Below are 19258 nucleotides of genomic sequence, written 5' to 3'. Positions count from 1 at the left end.
CGTAATCACTATGGCTGCGTTCAGTAAAAGTATACCGCATAGCTGCTACGAGATCGGGCACACATGGAACACTTCCTGCACCAACTCTATGCTGCAAGTCACAGTGGGAGCTTTGCAGGAGTCCCTGAAAATCTATGCGCCTCTTTATATCGTGAGTACTGCCGCAGAATGTAGGAAAGCTGGGCGCAGATTGGTGGAGAAGTCGAGGGCTCAGTCGGCTGTGAAGGCCTAGCGGTTCCAAACCCGGCTGCCGGGTGATGGGAATTTAGTAATCTCTGATCCCACATTCAGCTGGCAGAACATCAGCGAAGGAAAGTCGAAGGCTCTGGGTTCAAAACAACTGATGTTTATCAGCTACAATTGCAAAGCCTGATGTTCATACGGATGTCTTTAGAATCGAATTATGGGAGAGACGAACTTTTAAATAGCCCTGTATGATCTACTAATTGCTGATTAGATCACACAATTTTGTTGCCATTTATATTTGTGCTTATTTTTGTTTTTTTTTGTTTGCGTGGTTCTTGCATTTAGCAGACTGAAAGAGGTTGTGAGTTGTTTCATAAAATTTTATTTCTCAAATACAGATGATCAGGTAATTTTGTAATGATTCTGGATAATAGAAACACTATAAAGTTGTTGTTTGGTTGTAGAATGTTTTTATTTTACCTAAAGATGGAGTTTTTAAAACTGAAACAGTGCTCACTGTAAGATAAACTATTGGTAGGAGATTATGCTGGGAAGTCAAATGGCAATTATGTCTGTTTCAGGTTTTTGTATATTTCTGTAATTAAACTGTTTTTGTATTTTAGTTCATTTTCCCGTATTCTCTATGTTATAGTATTCTAATCCTATTTGTATGTGATTCAGGTATGTGGTGTTGCAGTGTTTATTGTCCATCTCAAGATGCTCTCAACAAGGTAGTTATTGTGAAGTAATGGCGATGTTAATGTTCCTTAAGATTTTGACACAGTAACAATAGAATGGTGAAATTCATGGAATTTGCAGGTCTAGTGAGCATGTGTACATACTAGCCTTACAGTCCAGTTTATTTATTTGTGATGCTGTATCTGATGTTTTTGAAAGCAGTGATGTTTTATTCTGTAGACAAATAGTCCTCAAGCATTTTGGAGGGAATATTGAGGAAAATTAATTAAGCACTGATCAAGAATAATCCTTTGTCTTGGATGGTGTTGGCCTGCATTACAGCTGGTTTCATAATCATCAGGATAGTAAATCACATTCCTCAGCTTTGGGGAATTAAGAGGTTGTCCTATTCAGATCATCTCTTACCTTGTTCTGCTAGATTCTTGGTCATTGCTTATTCTAGTGTAGAAATTCTCAGAATTTGAATGACAGCTGCTGGGGATCATTAGCTGAAGATGGGTATCTGAAAATGTGCTTCCAGATATGGAGTTTGTATCTGCCATGTTTGGAATGTATTGATAAGTTGTTGTCAACTATTGTTTCAATGACTATTGCCTAGTTGCACTCACGTCTACTGTGATAGAGTGCTTTGAGAGGTTGATCATAGTTAGAATTAATTCCTACATAAGCAAGGACTTGGGCCCACTGCAATTTGCCAACCGCCACAATGGGACTACAGCTGGTGCAATCTCACTGGCTCTCCAATTGGCCTTGGACCACTGGAATAACAGCAATACCTATGTCAGGCTGCCATTTATTGATTACAGCCCAGCTTTCAACATCATCATCCCCTCAATACTAATCAACAAACATCAAAACCTGGGCCTCTGTACCTCCCTCTGCAATTGGATCCTTGCCATCCTCATTGGGAGACCACAGTGTGGATTTGAAATAAGAAATTCTCCTCGCTGACAACACTGGCGCACATTAGGGATCTGTGCTTAGCATGCTTCTTTACTCTCTCTACACTCATGATTGTGTGGCTGGGCACAGCTCAAACACCATTAATAAATTTGCTGATGACACAACTGTTGCCAGCAGAATCTTGGATGGTGGACAGGAATGAAATAGATTGGATGGTTGAGCAGTGCCACAAAAAACATCCTTTTACTCAATGTTGGTTGCTGCCTGATGTGCCCCAAGGCAGACAGAGGAATAACTCAATGTTGGTAAGACCAATGAATTGATTGCGGATTTCAGAAAGGGGAAGTAGAGGGAACACACACCAGTTCTCATCGAGAGGTCAGCAGTGGAAAGGGTGAGCGATTTCAAGTTCTTGGATGTTAACCTCTCTGAAGATTTAACCTCGGCCCAACATATTGATGCAATTATGAAGAAAGCAGGCTAGTGACTATATTAAATTAGAAGTTTGAAGAGGATTTCTGTAGATGTACTGTGGAGAGCATTCTAACTGGTTGTATCAGCATCTGGTATGGAGGGGCCACTGCTTAGGATCAGAAAAAGCTGCAGAGCATTGTAAACTCAGCCAGCTACATCATGGGCAGTATCCTTCCCAGTATCTAGGACATCTTCAAAAGGCGATGCCTCAGATACACAGCATTCATTATTAAGGACCATCACCACGCAGAACATTGTCGTTACTACTATCAGAGAGGAAATACAGGAGCCTGACGATGTACACTCAATATTTTAGAAACAGCTTCTTCCCCTCCACCATTAAATTTCAATGAATCTATGAATTCCACCTCACTTTTTGCTTTCTTTTGCATGATGTTTTTTCTATATGTATTTCTTATTGTGATTATTGTACTTTATATGTACTGCTCTGTACTGCTGCCACAAAACAACAAATTTCACAACATATGTCAGTGATAATAAACCTCATTCTGATTATAACCAAGGTTTTGAAACTCAAAGTTGTGGGGTTATTCACTTTGCTGCAATATATGACTATGGCTAGGAGGAAGTTGGTCCTTAAAAATCACATCTGTGGAAAAAGAAGTAGACTCAAAATGTTTTGAATTGACTATCTTTTATCAGATGTGTGCTTTAAAATGAACAGTGAAGTAATTGAGATGAAACCAGGTGAATCCTGGTGACATCAGTGTTGTTGCCTCCAAGAGAAGATGGTGAATGTTTGTTACTTACAACTGTCTGGAGCGATATGATTGGATATGAATGATAGTAGTAGAGAGAAAAAAAGCTGGATCTATGAAATGCAAAAAACAGCAGTTGCTGGAAATCTGAGTCAGAAATACTGCAAATAATAAGCTGCTTGGATCATGTCTGTGGAGTGAGGAAAAACTGAGATAATGTTACAGGTGGATGATCTTTCATCAGCACTGACACAAATGTGAAAGGCTATTTCAGATTGTTAAGTTCTTTATTAATTATGACAGTAACATGTTGTTCCTTGAGCTTGCATTGGGTATTGTTGGAACAGTATGTGATTTCAGAGTGGGATTCTTTTTTAAATTTTTTTCATTTTCAGGACCTGGGCATTGCTGGCAAGGCCAGTATTTTGGTCCATTCCTACTTGCCCTTGGTGCAATCATCTTTTTGAATTGCAGCTGTCCTTATAATCCTTCAATGTGGTCTGATAAATAGCTCGAGGATTTGGGAGACATAAGGAAGACTGCAGATTCTGGAAATCTGGAGCAACAGACAAATAGAAATGCTGGAGGAACTCAGCAAGTCAGACAGCTTCGATGGAAGGAAATGAATAGTTTGGGCTGTGACCCCTTCATTAGAACTGTAATGAAAGAGGCAGAAGCTGGAATTAAAGGGGTAGGAAGGAGGGGGGAGGACAAGCTGGGAGGTGGTAGGCACGTAGGTGAGGGAAAGGCAGGAAGGTGGGAGTTTATTCCATGGAAGTAGATCATGGAATAAAATTAACTATCTCAATTTCTGAAGTCTTCATGTCTTTCTTTATCACAGCGAAGTGTTAATTGAGGGCCTCACCCATTTGCAGCTCCACGCAAAGCTGTCCTCTTTGGTCTTTGAGGGCCCCACTGGCTCTCTAATTACTCTTTTCCTCTTAATGTACATAAAATCACTTTGAATTCTCCTTGATCTTCTCTTCCAAAGCTATCTTAAGTTCCCTTTTTGCCCTTCTGATTTCTTTCTTACGTATACTCTTGCATTGTCTACACTCCAACTTGATTCTAGCCCTCTGTACCTGATCCATGTCTCCTTTTTCCTGACAGGAGCTTCGAATATCCCTTGTCATCTGAGGGTTTTCCACTCATGCCAGCTTTCCCTGTAACTCGAACAAAAACATATAGACCTTGAATTCTCGTTATTTCACTTTCAAAAACATGCCATTTGCTGGATGTCCCTTTGCCTGCAAGCAACGTACTCTAGTTAACTTTTGCTCTTTTTGGACATGATCTTTGTCTACCATTATTGTGATGAATCTTGCCACTTATCAGCCCATGTGTGGGCTGCTGCGCTTGCTGAGGAATGGCGAATGGAATTGAATAAGGCAGCCCATCAGCAAATATGCCCATTTATGATGAAGCAGTCACTGTTGAACCAGCAACACCCAGAAACTCCTGAAGTGAATGTTCTGATATTGGGATGATTGATTTCAGACAAACAACTATTTTCAGTTGTGTGAAGCAACAACCTATTTGTTGGAGGATCTTTATAGGGCACTTTGATGCCATGCTCAGTAAAATGCTCTCGAAGCCAGAACTGATGGAGTGTTTTGACTTGAAACATTGGCAATTCCTTTCTTCCCACAGATGCCGTTCAATCCATTGAGTTGTTCTAGATTCCAGTATCTGCAGTTATTAGTAACTTTACGTGTATGAAGCATGACCAGTAGTTAAGGGTTTTCTCTTTGATGCCTGTTGACTTTACCAAAGCACCTTATTGCTACTCTCAGTCAAATGCTGTCTTGATACCAAGGGCGATCATTCTCATCTCTTCTGGAATTCAACTCTTTTGTCAAAGGCTGTGATGAAGTCTACACATGATTTGTCTTGATGAAATCCAAATTTTGTAAGTAAGCACTGCTTAATTTCCAAAATACAAAATGCTGATGATTGTGAGTTGGAAGATGAATTAGTCACAGGTAGCTGAAAACTTGGGATCACCAAGAATGGTGCTCTGCAGTTCTGCAGCTTAGATGAGAATTTGGTGTGTTGCATGTAGTACTCACAATAAGTTTGAAAAAGTGCACCTGAATTACTCGTTGCCCTTGAAGGATTGTTTGAGTTCTTGGATGATGGAAATGGAAAAGGTAAATGTACAGATGTTTCATCTTATGTTTGTTGGGAATTGAGTGGATATCATTGGTAAGAAGGGTCCACTTGGAGTGGTGAGAGAGGAGGAGATAAAATTATGAAGGGCAATCTTTACAATATGAATGGAGTAGAAAGCAAGTGGAAGGAAAATCCTATTCTTCCTCTGATTGAGAGAGAGGAGGGTGTGAAGAGTAGTGTGGGAAATGAAGAAGTCATGTTTGAGAGCCCAATCAACTATGGTAGTGGATAAGTCACAGAGATCTTACATAATTTATACCTGCAATGAAATTTCATCACTATACATATCTTCTCCCCTCCCTTCCAGTGTTCCAAAAGAGCTTTTCCATCCTACCCTGGCTTGCTTTTCCATCTCCTGCAAACTTTACACCTCCCATTGCAGTTTTCCACCCCAATGCAGGAGATACAGCACCTGCTTTTCAATGTCTTTCTTTCCCAGCATCCAGGGAGGCAAACAGTCAGGCAAAGCAGCAAAAAATGTGCACATTTAGTTTAGCATACTGTATTCACTCAATGCGCATGATGTAGTCTTCTCTGCACTGGAGAAACCAAATGCATGTTGGGTGACTGCTTTGAACACGTCCATTCAGTACAGAATAATGGCCTCGAACTTCCTGTATCTTGTCACTTTAATTATTAATTCCACTGCTGCTCTGACCTCAGTTTTGGCATCCTACACTGTTTCAACAAATCTTGAAGAACAGCACATTATCTTCTGTCTGGACATAATGCAGCCCTCAGTACTTGATACTGAATTCAACTGGTTCCAATAACTAGTCTTCGCCATTTGTCTCAGCATTTACAATATTTTACTTTGTAACTTCTTTGCAGTCAATAGCAATAACTGTCAATAAGCTCTTTATTATTTGACATATCACAGTCAAGCCCAAATGTATAACTGTCCCAAGAGAGAAATTGGATCATGAGAATAAATAACTATTATTCTCTTCCTTATTTCAGTGAAGCATTGTTGAATTCTTGCCAGTGTACCATCTTAGACCAATGATTGAAAAGGAGCCTTGTCTTTAATTTGGTATTGCTCTGCTTGTCTAATGAAGTATTGAATGATTTGATAGTTTGCAGTTATGATTAATTAGCAGCAGGAATATTGTAGTAGCTAGAAAAGTTCAGTGATTCTTTATGTCTTTTTATATATTTAAAAGCCACCTCTTATGCAAAAAACAAATCCTTGTTGAGAGGCTAAAATTAGCTTCAATATCACAGGGCCGGCTAGTGATAAATTTTGGCTGAGTCCAGATTCAGATTTTTTGAGGTATTATAAGAGTTGGACATAGCTGTAATACCACTTCAACTATCACAAGCTAGATCCACATGACAGTTTGTGGAATCTTGACTTCCCCAAATTGGTTGACCATACCAATGGCTGTATTTTCCCACCAACACGTCTCAAATTTAAAACCTTATTTTTTTTCTCTATTGAAACCTTCCGTAATGTGGCTGCAAATTATCACTATCCTTTTTAAACCTGTTCTTCAAGACCCACCTCTCAAACAAATGGCTATTCATCTTTGGTGAAATATGTATGTTTTAAACAAAATTAGGAAGAGAGATTACTGGATTATGACTCTTGAATGTGGCTAGTGGGGCCTTACTGTCTGTAAATTGATGTGTAGGCAGTACAACAGCAACAGCACATTGAATGTTCTTTGTTACTTACAGTCACGTAATGATTTTTGTGAATTTTGTTTTACTTTGAATTTGAACCAGTTGCAACAATGCTAGCAAGCTTAACTGCATAATTGTTCTTAAATTACTTCATCCATTTGACTAGCACACTGGAAAAATTCCTTTCTTGTAACAAATCTACCTTCTTATAAACAGATTAGCAAAATGATTGGAGAGCTGCCCTGCGGTAGAACTAGATTACTTCAATTTTTTTAGTAAAGTTGCTGTTCTAGAAATACTTAGCGAATCAGACACCATCAGGGGAGAGAGAAACAGGATTAGCATTTTGGTTTGATGAACTCTCATCAGAACTAGAAAAGGGCAAAATTAACTCTTTCAAGTTGCAAGGAGGGTGGGGAGGGATATGGAGAATAACAGGAATGTCCATGATAAGATGGAGACCAAAACTGACAATTACACATAGGTTGGTATCTGCCTGCAGGCATGTAAACAGGGGAAGGTGAATGAGAGAGAGGGAGAGAGCAAAGAAAAAATGTGATGCAGGAGCTGTATGATGTAGAATATAGCAGTTACCAGAAATCTGCATTTTAACATACTGGTGAAAAGTTTCATCATGTCAAATTACATCTAATAGAAAATGTTAACCTTACTGGTCAATGACCTTTCAACAGATCTGATGATAGGTGGGTAGTGGAGAGCCGAAATAGAGGAAAATGTAAATCTGTGTTGCATGTTAAGAATTAATGTGAGAAATAGAACCAGTGAGCAGATGTATAATGGTAACATGTTGGGAGAATGGCTTAAAGTAATGCACCAACAAATTTAACATAAACTTGAGAAATTCTGCAGTTGCTAGAAATCCAAAGCAACACAAATAGATTAACCAATTTAACAGTCTGCAATTTGGAACTCGTGAAATTCTATTAAATATCTGCATAGAAGTTAATGACGAGTGTCAAATTTGTTTCCAGTTCATACATTGAATCAATAAGATAAACCAGAGAAATAATTTTGAAGTTTTATTTGGATAGCAGCCAGCTATTATGGATAGGTGAGTGGGTAAAAAACAGTATTCTCATGATTGGGTTAGAGGATGAGAAGGCTAGTACTAGGTTGATATTAATTGCCTAAAACTTTAGGTAATTTCCTTTGTGAGATATTGTGAAAATATCAATAGGATCCATCAGCAGATAGCAGAGTGATTGTGTATCAATAATCCGTTGTTCCAGATTGACCAGGAGCAATAAGAATTTTCTATATTACCTTCTTTTTTCTGTGGAATTGCTGTATTGATTTTAAGTTGGAAAGGGGAGAGATATAGTGCAGAGAAACTTACATTCTGTAATTAACATTTCTAAAGTTATCCAAAATTTGAAGCAATCCACAGATTGGATTAGTGGACCAGGAAGAAATTAAGCATTTGTAAGGAATGGTAGAAATTGTGCCATTACAGAGCCTAATATGGGAGTATGAAATTAAAATTTTGTAGTTAATGTCAGGTTTATCTATATATATATATAAAAATAAAAAAAATTGGTGATTTGCTAAAGAAAATTAGTTTTTTTGAGGAAGTTCCCAGGAAAGCAGCCAGTGAGTGAGTGGGTCAGTGAAGGAGCGGAGCTTTGAGGCTTTGACTCGAGAGGCTTCGATGAGAAGAGGCGGAGGACAAGCTTGCTCACAGTTAGTCTTTACAATGCCTCCTGAGACGGTGATGTGCCTCTCATGTGAGATGTGGCAGTTTGGGGGAAACGCCCCTCTCCCGCAGAGTCACATCTGCCAGAAGTGCATGCGACTGGGCGATCTGAAAGACCATGTAAGGAACCTGGAGCAGCAGCTGGATGACCTTCGACTCATAAGGGAAAATGAGGCAGTCATAGATGAGAGCTACAGGGAGGGAGTCACACCTAGGCTGTCAGAAGCATGTTGTTGGGTGACAGTCAGAGGGGGGAAAGTGAAGGTGAGCGGACAGGTAGTGCAGAGCACCCCTGTAGCCGTTCCCCTGAATAATAAGTTTACCTTCCTGGATACTGTTGGCGGGGACGATTGACCAGGTGTGAGCCATGGTGGCAGGGCCTCTGGCACTGAGTCTGACCCAGTGGTGCAGAAGGGTGGGACGGAGAAGAGGAGAGCTGTCGTCATTGGAGACTCTATAGTCAGGGGAGCAGACAGGATATTTTGTGGACGTGAGAAGGACACCCACATAGCTTGTTGCCTCCCGGGTGCTAGGGTCCAGAATGTCTCTGACCGGGTGCACGACATCCTGGTGCGAGAGGGAAAGCAACCAGAAGTCGTGATACATGTTGGGACCAACGACATAGGCAGGAAGAGGGATGAGGTCCTGAAGTGAGAGTTTCGGGAACTAGGCAGAAGGCTGAAGAACAGGACCTCAAGGGTGGCGTTCTCAGGATTACTGCCAGTGTTACATGACAGTGATGGTAAGAATTGGAGGAGATGGCAGTTGAATGAGTGGCTAAGGAGTTGGTGCAGGGAGCAGGGTTTTAGATCTCTGGATCATTGGGCTCTCTTCTGGGGAAGGTGAGACCTGTACAGATTGGATGGGTTGCACCTGAACTCGAAGGGGAGCAATATCCTTGCAGGTAGGTTTGCTAGCATGGTTCGGGAGGGTTTAAACTAATTTGCAAGGGGGATGGGACCCAGAGCGATAGAGCAGTGAAAGAAGTGCATGGAGTAAAGCCAGATCTAACATATAGAGAGCTTTGAGGAAAGAGAAGTAGAATAAACAGTGTAAAGATAGTAAGGTAGAGGGGCTGAAGTGTGTGTGCCTCAATGCAAGAAGCATCAGGAACAAAGGTGATGAACTGAGAGCTTGGATACATACATGGAATTGCGATGTAGTGGCCATTACAGAGACTTGGCTGGCACCAGGGCAGGAATGGATTCTCAATATTCGTGGATTTCGGTGCTTTAAAAGGGATAGAGGGGGGAAAGAGGAGGAAGGGTGGCATTACTGGTCAGGGATGCTATTACAGCTACAGAAAGGGTGGGTAATGTAGCAGGATCCTCTTTTGAGTCAGTATGGGTAGAAGTCAGCTACAGGAAAGGAGCAGTTACTCTATTGGGGGTATTCTATAGGCCTCTTGGTAGCAGCAGAGATACAGAGGAGCAGATTGGGAGGCAGAGTTTAGAAAGGTGCAAAAATAACAGGGTTGTTATCATGGGTGACTTTAACTTCCCTAATATTGATTGGCACCTGATTAGTTCCAAGGGTTTAGACAGGGCAGAGTTTGTTAAGTGTGTCCAGGACAGATTCCTGTCACAGTATGTGGACAGGCCGACAAGGGGGAATGCCATACTAGATCTAGTATTAGGTAACGAACCGGGTCAGGTCACAGATCTCTCAGTGGGTGAGCATCTGAGGGACAGTGACCACCGCTCCCTGGCCTTTAGCATTATCATGGAAAAGGATATAATCAGAGAGGACAGGAAAATTTTTAATTGGGGAAGGGCAAATTATGAGGCTATAAGGCTAGAACTTACGGGTGTGAATTGGGATGATGTTTTTGCAGGGAAATGTACTATGGACATGTGGTCAATGTTTAGAGATCTCTTGCAGGATGTTAGGGATAAATTTGTCCCGGTGAGGAAGATAAAGAATGGTAGGGTGAAGGAACCATGGGTGACAAGTGAGGTGGAAAATCTAGTCAGGTGGAAGAAGGCAGCATACATGAGGTTTAGGAAGCAAGGATCAGATGGTTCTATTGAGGAATATAGGGAAGCAAGAAAGGAGCTTAAGAAAGGGCTGTGAAGAGCAAGAAGGGGGCATGAGAAGGCCTTGGCGAGTAGGGTAAAGGAAAACCCCAAGGCATTCTTCAGTTATGTGAAGAACAAAAGGATGACAGGAGTGAAGGTACGACCAATTAGAGATAAAGTTGGGAAGATGTGCTTGGAGGCTGTGGAAGTGAGTGAGGTCCTCAATGAATACTTCTCTTCGGTATTCACCAATGAGAGGGAACTTGATGATGGTGAGGACAATATGAGTGAGGTTGATATTCTGGAGCATGTTGATATTAAGGCAGAGGAGGTGTTGGAGTTGTTAAAATACATTAGGACGGATAAGTCCCCGGGGCCTGACGAAATATTCCCCAGGCTGCTCCACGGGGTGAAGGAAGAGATTGCTGAGCCTCTGGCTAGGATCTTTATGTCCTCGTTGTCCATGGGAATGGTACCGGAGGATTGGAGGGAGGCGAATGTTGTCCCCTTGTTCAAAAAAGGTAGTAGGGATAGTCCGGGTAATTATAGACCAGTGAGCCTTACGTGTGTGGTGGGAAAGCTGTTGGAAAAGATTCTTAGAGATAGGATCTATGGGCATTTAGAGAATCATGTTCTGATCAGGGACAGTTAGCATGGCTTTGTGAAGGGCAGATCGTGTCTAACAAGCCTGATAGAGTTCTTTGAGGACGTGACCAGGCATACAGACGAGGGTAGTGCAGTGGATGTGATCTATATGGATTTTAGTAAGGCCTTTGACAAGGTTCCACACTGTAGGCTTATTCAGAAAGTCGGAAGGCATGGGATCTCAGGAAGTTTGGCCAGGTGGATTCAGAATTGGCTTGCCTGCAGAAGGCAGAGGGTGGTGATGGAGGAAGTACATTCAGATTGGAGGGTTGTGACTAGTGGTGTCCCACAAGGATCTGTTCTGGGACCTCTTCTTATCATGATTTTTATTAACGACCTGGATGTGGGGGTAGAAGAGTGGGTTGGCAAGTTTGCAGACGACACAAAGGTTGGTGGTGTTGTAGTTAGTGTAGAGGATTGTCGGAGATTGCAGAGAGACATTGATAGGATGCAGAAGTGAAGTGTGAGGTAGTACACTTTGGAAGGACAAACTCCAAGGCAGAGTACAAAGTAAATGGCAGGATACTTGGTAGTGTGGAGGAACAGAGGGATCTGGGGTACATGTCCACAGATCCCTGAAAGTTGCCTCGCAGGTAGATAGGGTAGTTAAGAAAGTTTATGGGGTGTTGGCTTTCATAAGTTGAGGGATAGAGTTTAAGAGTCTCAATGTAATGATGGAGCTCTATAAAACTCTGGTTAGGCCACACTTGGAATACTGTGTCCAGTTCTGGTCACCTCACTATAGGAAGGATGTGGACGCATTGAAAAGGGTACAGAGGAGATTTACCAGGATGCTGCCTAGTTTAGAGAGTATGGATTATGATCAGAGATTAAGGGAGTTAGGCCTTTACTCTTTGGAGAGAAGGAGGATGAGAGGAGACATGATAGAGGTGTACAAGATATTAAGAGGAATAGATAGAGTGGACAGCCAGCGCCTCTTCCCCAGGGCACCACTGCTCAATACAAGAGGACATGGCTTTAAGGTAAGGGGTGGGAAGTTCAAGGGGGATATTAGAGGGAGGTTTTTTACTCAGAGAGTAGTTGGTGCGTGGAATGCACTGCCTGAGTCAGTGGTGGAGGCAGATACACTAGTGAAGTTTAAGAGACTACTAGACAGGTATATGGAGGATTTTAAGGTTGCGGGGGGGTTATATGGGAGGCAGGGTTTGAGAGTCGGCACAACATTGTGGGCCGAAGGGCCTGTACTGTGCTGTTCTATTCTATGTTCTATGAATGTTAATAATGAAAGCAAGGCAGTAGATGTTGTCTACTTGGACTTTTGCAAGGCCTTTGACAAGGTCCCACATGGCCTTGTCAAGGAAGTTCAGTCATTTGGCTTTCAAGATGAGGCAGTATATTGGATTAGACATTGGTTTTGCGGAAGAAACCAGAGAGTGGTAGTATATGGTTGTTTCTCTGGCTGGAGGCCTGTGACTAGTGTGCTACAGGGATTGGTGCTTGGTCTGTTGTTGTTTGTCATCGATATCAATGATATGGATGTTCATGTGGTAAACTGGATCAGGAACTTTGTAAACAACAGGAATTCTGCAGATGCTGGAAATTCAAGCAACACACATCAAAGTTGCTGGTGAACGCAGCAGGCCAAGCAGCATCTATAGGAAGAGGCGCAGTCGACGTTTCAGGCCGAGACCCTTCGTCCTGACGAAGGGTCTCAGCCTGAAACGTCGACTGCGCCTCTTCCTATAGATGCTGCTTGGCCTGCTGCGTTCACCAGCAACTTTGATGTGTGTTGCAGGAACTTTGTAGATGGCACCAAAATTGGAGGTGTAATGGACAGTGAGGAAGACTTTCAAAGCTTGCAGCGGGATGGCCTGGAAAATAGCAAATGGAATTTAATGCAGACAAGTATGAGAAAGACCAACCAGGGTAGGATTTGCATAGTGCCAGGTAGCGCACTGAGGAGTACAGTAGAACAGAGGGATCTGGGAATACAGATGCATAGTTCTTTGAAAGTGGTAGATCGGATCATAAAGAAAGCTTTTGATGCATTGGTCTTCATAAATTATTGAGTACAGGAGTTGGTGCATTATGTTGAAATTGTATGAGATGATGGTGAGGTCCAATTTGGGATATTGTGTCAGTTTTGGTCATCTACCTACAGGACAATGTCAATAAGATTGGAAGTACAGAGAAAATTTATAAAGATTTTGCCAGGACTCGAGGACCTTGGTGACAGAGAATGGTTGAATAGGTTAGGACTTTACTCCCTAGAGCATGGAAAAATTAGGGGAAATTTGATAGAGCTTTACAAAGCTATGAGGGGTATTGATGGGGTCATCATGGAATAGGTAGTGGAGGTCATATGAGCAGCTGGTGCATAGTACAAGTCCTGGTTATGTGACTACTGATGCCAGGCAGACAATCTCTGAAGAGTATTGGTAACGTCTGGGTTCACCCATCTTATAAAAACACTGCCTAGAATAATGCAATGGCAAACCACTTCTGTAGAAAAAAAATTGCCAAGGACAGTCCTGGTCATGGAAAGTCCATGATTACTCACATCATATGCCATGGCACATAAAGAATGAACGAGATAGGTTAGATGCAAGCAGGCTTTTTCCACTGAGGTTGGGTGAAACTAGAACCAGAGATCATGGGTTAAGGGTGAAAGGTGAAGTATTTAAGAGGAAAGTGAGTGAGAACTACTTCGTTCAGAGTGTGGAAGGAGCTGCGAGCAGAAGAAATTTGATGCTAACATTTAAGAGCAATTTGGATAGGTACGTGGATAGGGGGAGTCTGTCAGGCTGTGGTCTGGGTGCAGGTGAATTGGACTAGATAAATTAGTACGTCAGCACGGAGTAGATAGGCTGAAGTGCCTGTTTCTATGCTGTCGTGTTCTAAGACTCAAAATCTTATTCAACGCAGAATAATAACTTTGTTTTGGAATTAACAATTGTGCGTCAGTATTTTTGTGAACAATTATTTTGGTGGTCATATCTTAGTACAACCACATCTGAGTTCAACTTCTCAGAGGATGGCAGTATTTACTTGTCAGTTTAGGGAGGAAAGTAAAGTGTAGAAATGGCATATTTACTATCTATTTACATCTTGGACTATGTTAAATAAACAGATTCTACTGCAAGAAAATAGTTTTTGACTTATTTTATAACGCTCTGATCTTTAAGTTAGCTTTTGTAGTTTGTAGTCCTCTTTTCTCTCCCCCAGGCTTTTCTTTATTTTCTGAGTACAGCCTGTTGAATTTGGGTTGGTGCGCTGACCTGCATCGGGTCTCGCCAATATATAGAAGGCCGCATCGGGAGCACTGGACGCAGTATATTACCCCAGCCGACTCACAGGTGAAGTGTCGCCTCACCTGCAAGGACTGTCTGGGGCCCTGAATGGTGGTGAGGGAGGAAGTGTAAGGAAGTGTAAGGGCATGTGTAGCACTTGTTCTGCTTACAAGGATAAGTGCCGGGAGGGAGATCGGTGGAAAGGGATGGGGGAACGGATGGACAAGGGAGTCGCGTAGGGAGCGATCTCTGCGGAAAGCAGAAGGGGGGGAGGGAAAGATGTGCTTAGTGGTGGGGCCCCGTTGGAGGTGGTAGAGGTTATGGAGAATTATATGTTGGACCCAGAGGCTGGTGGAGTGGTAGGTGAGGACAAGGGGAACCCTATTCCTAGTGGGGTGGCAGGAGGATGGGGTGAGAGCAGATGTGCGTGAAATGGGAGAGATGCGTTTGAGAGCAGAGTTGATGGTGGAGGAAGAGAAGCTCTTTCCTTAAAAAAAGGAGGACATCTCCTTCGTCCTTGAATGAAAAGCCTCATCCTGAGAGCAGATGCGGAGGAGGTGCGAGAATTCTCTTGATGTGGCCTTCTATATATTGGCGAGACCTGACGCAGGCTGGGAGACCGTTTCGCTGAACACCTATGCTCTGTCCGCCAGAGAAAGCAGGATCTCCCAGTGGCCACACATTTTAATTCCACGTCCCATTCCCATTTTGATATGTCTATCCATGGCCTCCTGTACTGTCAAGATGAAGCCACACTTAGGTTGGAGGAACAACACCTTATATTCCGTCTGGGTAGCCTCCAACCTGATGGCATGAACATTAACTTTTCTAACTTCCGTTAGTGCCCCACCAATATATAGAATCATGGCCGTATCCCATCCGTTATTTATTTATTTATTTATTTATCTATCTATCTATCATCTCTCTTTTTTCTCCCTCTGTCCCTCTCACTACAACTCCTTGCCCAACCTCTGGGCTTCCCTCTCCCTTTCTTTCTCCCCAGGCCTCCTGTCCCATGATCCTCTCCCTCCTCCAGCCTCGTATCCCTTTTGCCAATCAACTATCCAGCTCTTGGCTCCATCCCTCCCCCTCCTGTCTTCTATCATTCCAGATCTCCCCCTCCCCCTCCCACTTTCAAATCTCTTACTCTCTCTTCTTTCAGTTAGTCCTGACGGAGGGTCTCGGCCTGAAACGTCGACTGTACCCCTTCCTATAGATGCTGCCTGGCCTGCTGCGTTCACCAGCATTTTTTGTGTGTGTTCCTTGAATTTCCAACATCTGCAGATTTCCTTGTGTTTGCGTTTTTTAAACTGGATATATTCTGCTTTTTGTTGGCAAGACCTATGTAGCTTATTCGCTACTTTCTTGGATATTTGCCAGTATTGTAAACGTTCAGCTTTGCCGAGAGACCTGGTATTACACATCTTCTGCTTTGCAGCAAGCTGCTTGTTGTTGGAGCATGTTACATTTGCTTATCCAGAAGGCCCGACATTTCTTAATGTTACATGGAGTGAATCAAATTGGATGAAGATTAGCTTGTGTGATGGTGCAGAGACCAGGATATATTGTTTACTGGAACGTCAGATAGAAATGTGTAAGCACTTCGACTTTGCATTTTGCACGTTGGTGCAAATGGAAAAGTTCTGGAGGCCATCTTCTCTTGTTGTTGTTTATGAGTTGAAAAGATTAAAATATTGCCTTGCTTGCTGGATCACAGAATTTAAAGGATTCTGAACAATTGCTGAAAGAAGATTAGGGAGCTCTCCTACAAACACATTTGCTACATGCCACTTTGGTGGCATTTGCATTTGCCTACAAAGCAGTGTATACATATATCATTAATTCCTTTGAAGTACTTTGGGTGACTTTAATAACATGACAATTTTTTTTATCAACTTATAGCTTTTAGCTCCATTGTGAGATGCAGCTGACATGCAGTATTTGTTCAAACCTCAATTGAATTAGAAAAGAACACCTGTAGTAAAAAGGTGCTTTGAATTTGCAAAATATTTCTCAGCACTTGTAGCTGAACTGACAAAAATAGGTTTAATATATTCATTAAAAGATTATTTTTCTGTTTGTAATTATTGCCTGGATTCCAAGATATCATTAAGTAAGTAATTTGATCTCTAATGTGGCGTGCTTTCAATTACTTAACACGTAGCCACAACTGGAAGAATTATTCATTAATTAATCTTTTCCTCCTGCAGCCTAGTAGAATATTGATTTTATAATCTGTTTAATTTTCAAAGGATTTCTTAACATGCTGCATAATTACAACGTACCCTTTATTTCATTGGCTCTTGCCTTCTATTAGTGTGAATCTGAGGTTTATGATTACGCATCAGTGAAGATTTTTTGTTGAAGCTTATTCCTTATCATCTTTTTTGTAGTTTGTTGCAGAGATCTTTGACCTTAGGGCTCACTGCCGTAACTGAGTTTAACATTACTATTACATTTACCTGAGCCTGATTCTTTTTTCAAATTTACAAATGAAATTTTGCAAACTGGAAAATGTGTTCAATAATTTATGAAACAATGTTGCAATGTAAAAAATATTTTCAAAAATTGGGTAACATCGATGACGCACCTTACTTTTTATGTGGTGAATTGAGGATAATTCCATGTTTGTCTTAGATTGCAGCAATCCTGCGAAGGCGGAAGTTAGACTACTATATTCACAAACTGCTTCCTGAGATCCTCCGATCGACCTCCTTCCTTACTGCAAATGGTGGCCTCTATATTATGTTTTTCTGTATCCTCAGGTGAGATGTTCACTAATCTACAGATGGAATTAATTTTGTGGATTTGTCAAATTTTTAGACATGTGCTTTTCAGCACTCTCTTTTCGGCACTTTCATTTAATTACAGTCAATTACTACATTAAAACTCTAAACTTTTGGCAGCTGGGGCTAAACAATGCAATTAAACTTGTCAAAAATTTGATAAATGGACATGTGAGATCACTTTATTGCGCTGAGTGCTATTTGGTTAACACTGACGTCATTCCCGTACTGGTCAAACAAGAAACAATGTAGTTAAAGGTTAGTAAGTTAAGATTTTAATATGATTTATTTGACACACTATCCTGACTTGAAAATATATTGCCATTTTTTCACTGTTGCTGGTTCCAATACATGAAACTTTGCACTAAAATGCATCATTATGAACAGTGATAGTTTAATAAGGTGGCTCTCCTCCATCTTTCCAAGAACAGTTAGGGGCGGCAGTAAATGCTAATCTTTCTTGTGCATTCACATCCATCACATAATTTATTATATTACTGTTATGCCTAGTTTTTTTAAAAAAAAGAGTTAAAAGTGTGTTTGGGTATTCCTGGGCATAATATATAGCATTATCTGCTGGTCCAGCACCACCAGTGTTGTGGAACTGCTTGATTACCAAAGTTCAAAGTAAATTTTTATTATCAAACTACATATATGTGACTGTATACAACCTTGATTCATTTTCCTGTGGGTATACTCGAAAAATCTATAGAATGGTAAATATTACAGGATCAGTGAAAGATCAACCAGAGTGCAGAAGACAACAAATTGCAAATGCAAATGTAAATAAATAGTAATAAATAGCAAGAATGTGAGCTAACAAGATAAAGAGTCCTTAAAGTGGGAAGATGTCAATGGATGGGCAAGTGAGTGTAGCTATCCTGGTGGTTTTGGGGTAGTAACATACATCAAAGTTGCTGGTGAACGCAGCAGGCCAAGCAGCATCTGTAGGAAGAGGTGCAGTCGACGTTTCAGGCCGAGACCCTTCGTCAGGACTAACTGGAGGAAGAGTGAGTAAGGGATTTGAAAGTTGGAGGGGGAGGGGGAGATCCAAAATGATAGGAGAAGACAGGAGGGGGAGGGATAGAGCCGAGAGCTGGACAGGTGATAGGCAAAAGGGGATACGAGAGGATCATGGGACAGGAGGTCCGGGAAGAAAGACAAGGGGGGGGGTGACCCAGAGGATGGGCAAGAGGTATATTCAGAGGGACAGAGGGAGAAAAAGGAGAGTGAGAGAAAGAATGTGTGCATAAAAATGAGTAACAGATGGGGTACGAGGGGGAGGTGGGGCCTTAGCGGAAGTTAGAGAAGTCGATGTTCATGCCATCAGGTTGGAGGCTACCCAGACGGAATGTAAGGTGTTGTTCCTCCAACCTGAGTGTGGCTTCATCTTTACAGTAGAGGAGGCCGTGGATAGACATGTCAGAATGGGAATGGGATGTGGAATTAAAATGTGTGGCCACTGGGAGATCCTGCTTTCTCTGGTGGACAGAGCGTAGATGTTCAGCAAAGCGGTCTCCCAGTCTGCATCGGGTCTCGCCAATATATAAAAGGCCACATCGGGAGCACTGGATGCGGTATATCACCCCAGTCGACTCACAGGTGAAGTGATGCCTCACCTGGAAGGACTGTTTGGGGCCCTGAATGGTGGTAAGGGAGGAAGTGTAAGGGCATGTGAAGCACTTGTTCCGCTTTCACGGATAAGTGCCAGGAGGGAGATCAGTGGGGAGGGATGGGGGGGACGAATGGACAAGGGAGTTGTGTAGGGAGCGATCCCTGCGGAATGCAGAGAGAGGTGGGGAGGGAAAGATGTGCTTAGTGGTGGGATCCCGTTGGAGGTGGCGGAAGTTACAGAGAATAATATGTTGGACCCGGAGGCTGGTGGGGTGGTAGGTGAGGACCAGGGGAACCCTATTCCTAGTGGGGTGGTGGGAGGATGGAGTGAGAGCAGATGTACGTGAAATGGGGGAGATGCGTTTAAGAGCAGAGTTGATAGTGGAGGAAGGGAAGCCCCTTTCTTTAAAAAAGGAAGACATCTCCCTCGTCCTAGAATGAAAAGCCTCAT

At 42.1% G+C, this 19258-nt stretch overlaps 1 protein-coding gene across 1 annotated transcript in view; it reads left to right on the top strand.

The window, feature by feature from the left end:
* tmem135 (transmembrane protein 135) overlaps positions 1-19258 on the top strand; it is a 429004-nt gene continuing 409746 nt past the window's right edge. Inside the window, exons 1-2 of the mRNA XM_063053891.1 lie at positions 1-151; positions 17045-17172. Coding sequence (XP_062909961.1) covers positions 11-151; positions 17045-17172 — 269 coding nt within the window. The 5' untranslated portion in view covers positions 1-10. The remainder of the gene's footprint in view (positions 152-17044; positions 17173-19258) is intronic.

Source organism: Mobula hypostoma, chromosome 7, assembly GCF_963921235.1.
Source record: "Mobula hypostoma chromosome 7, sMobHyp1.1, whole genome shotgun sequence".
Classification (NCBI taxonomy): Eukaryota; Metazoa; Chordata; class Chondrichthyes; order Myliobatiformes; family Myliobatidae; genus Mobula; species Mobula hypostoma.
Note: the sequence above shows the minus strand (reverse complement) of the source record. Positions and strands in the feature narration are given on the sequence as shown.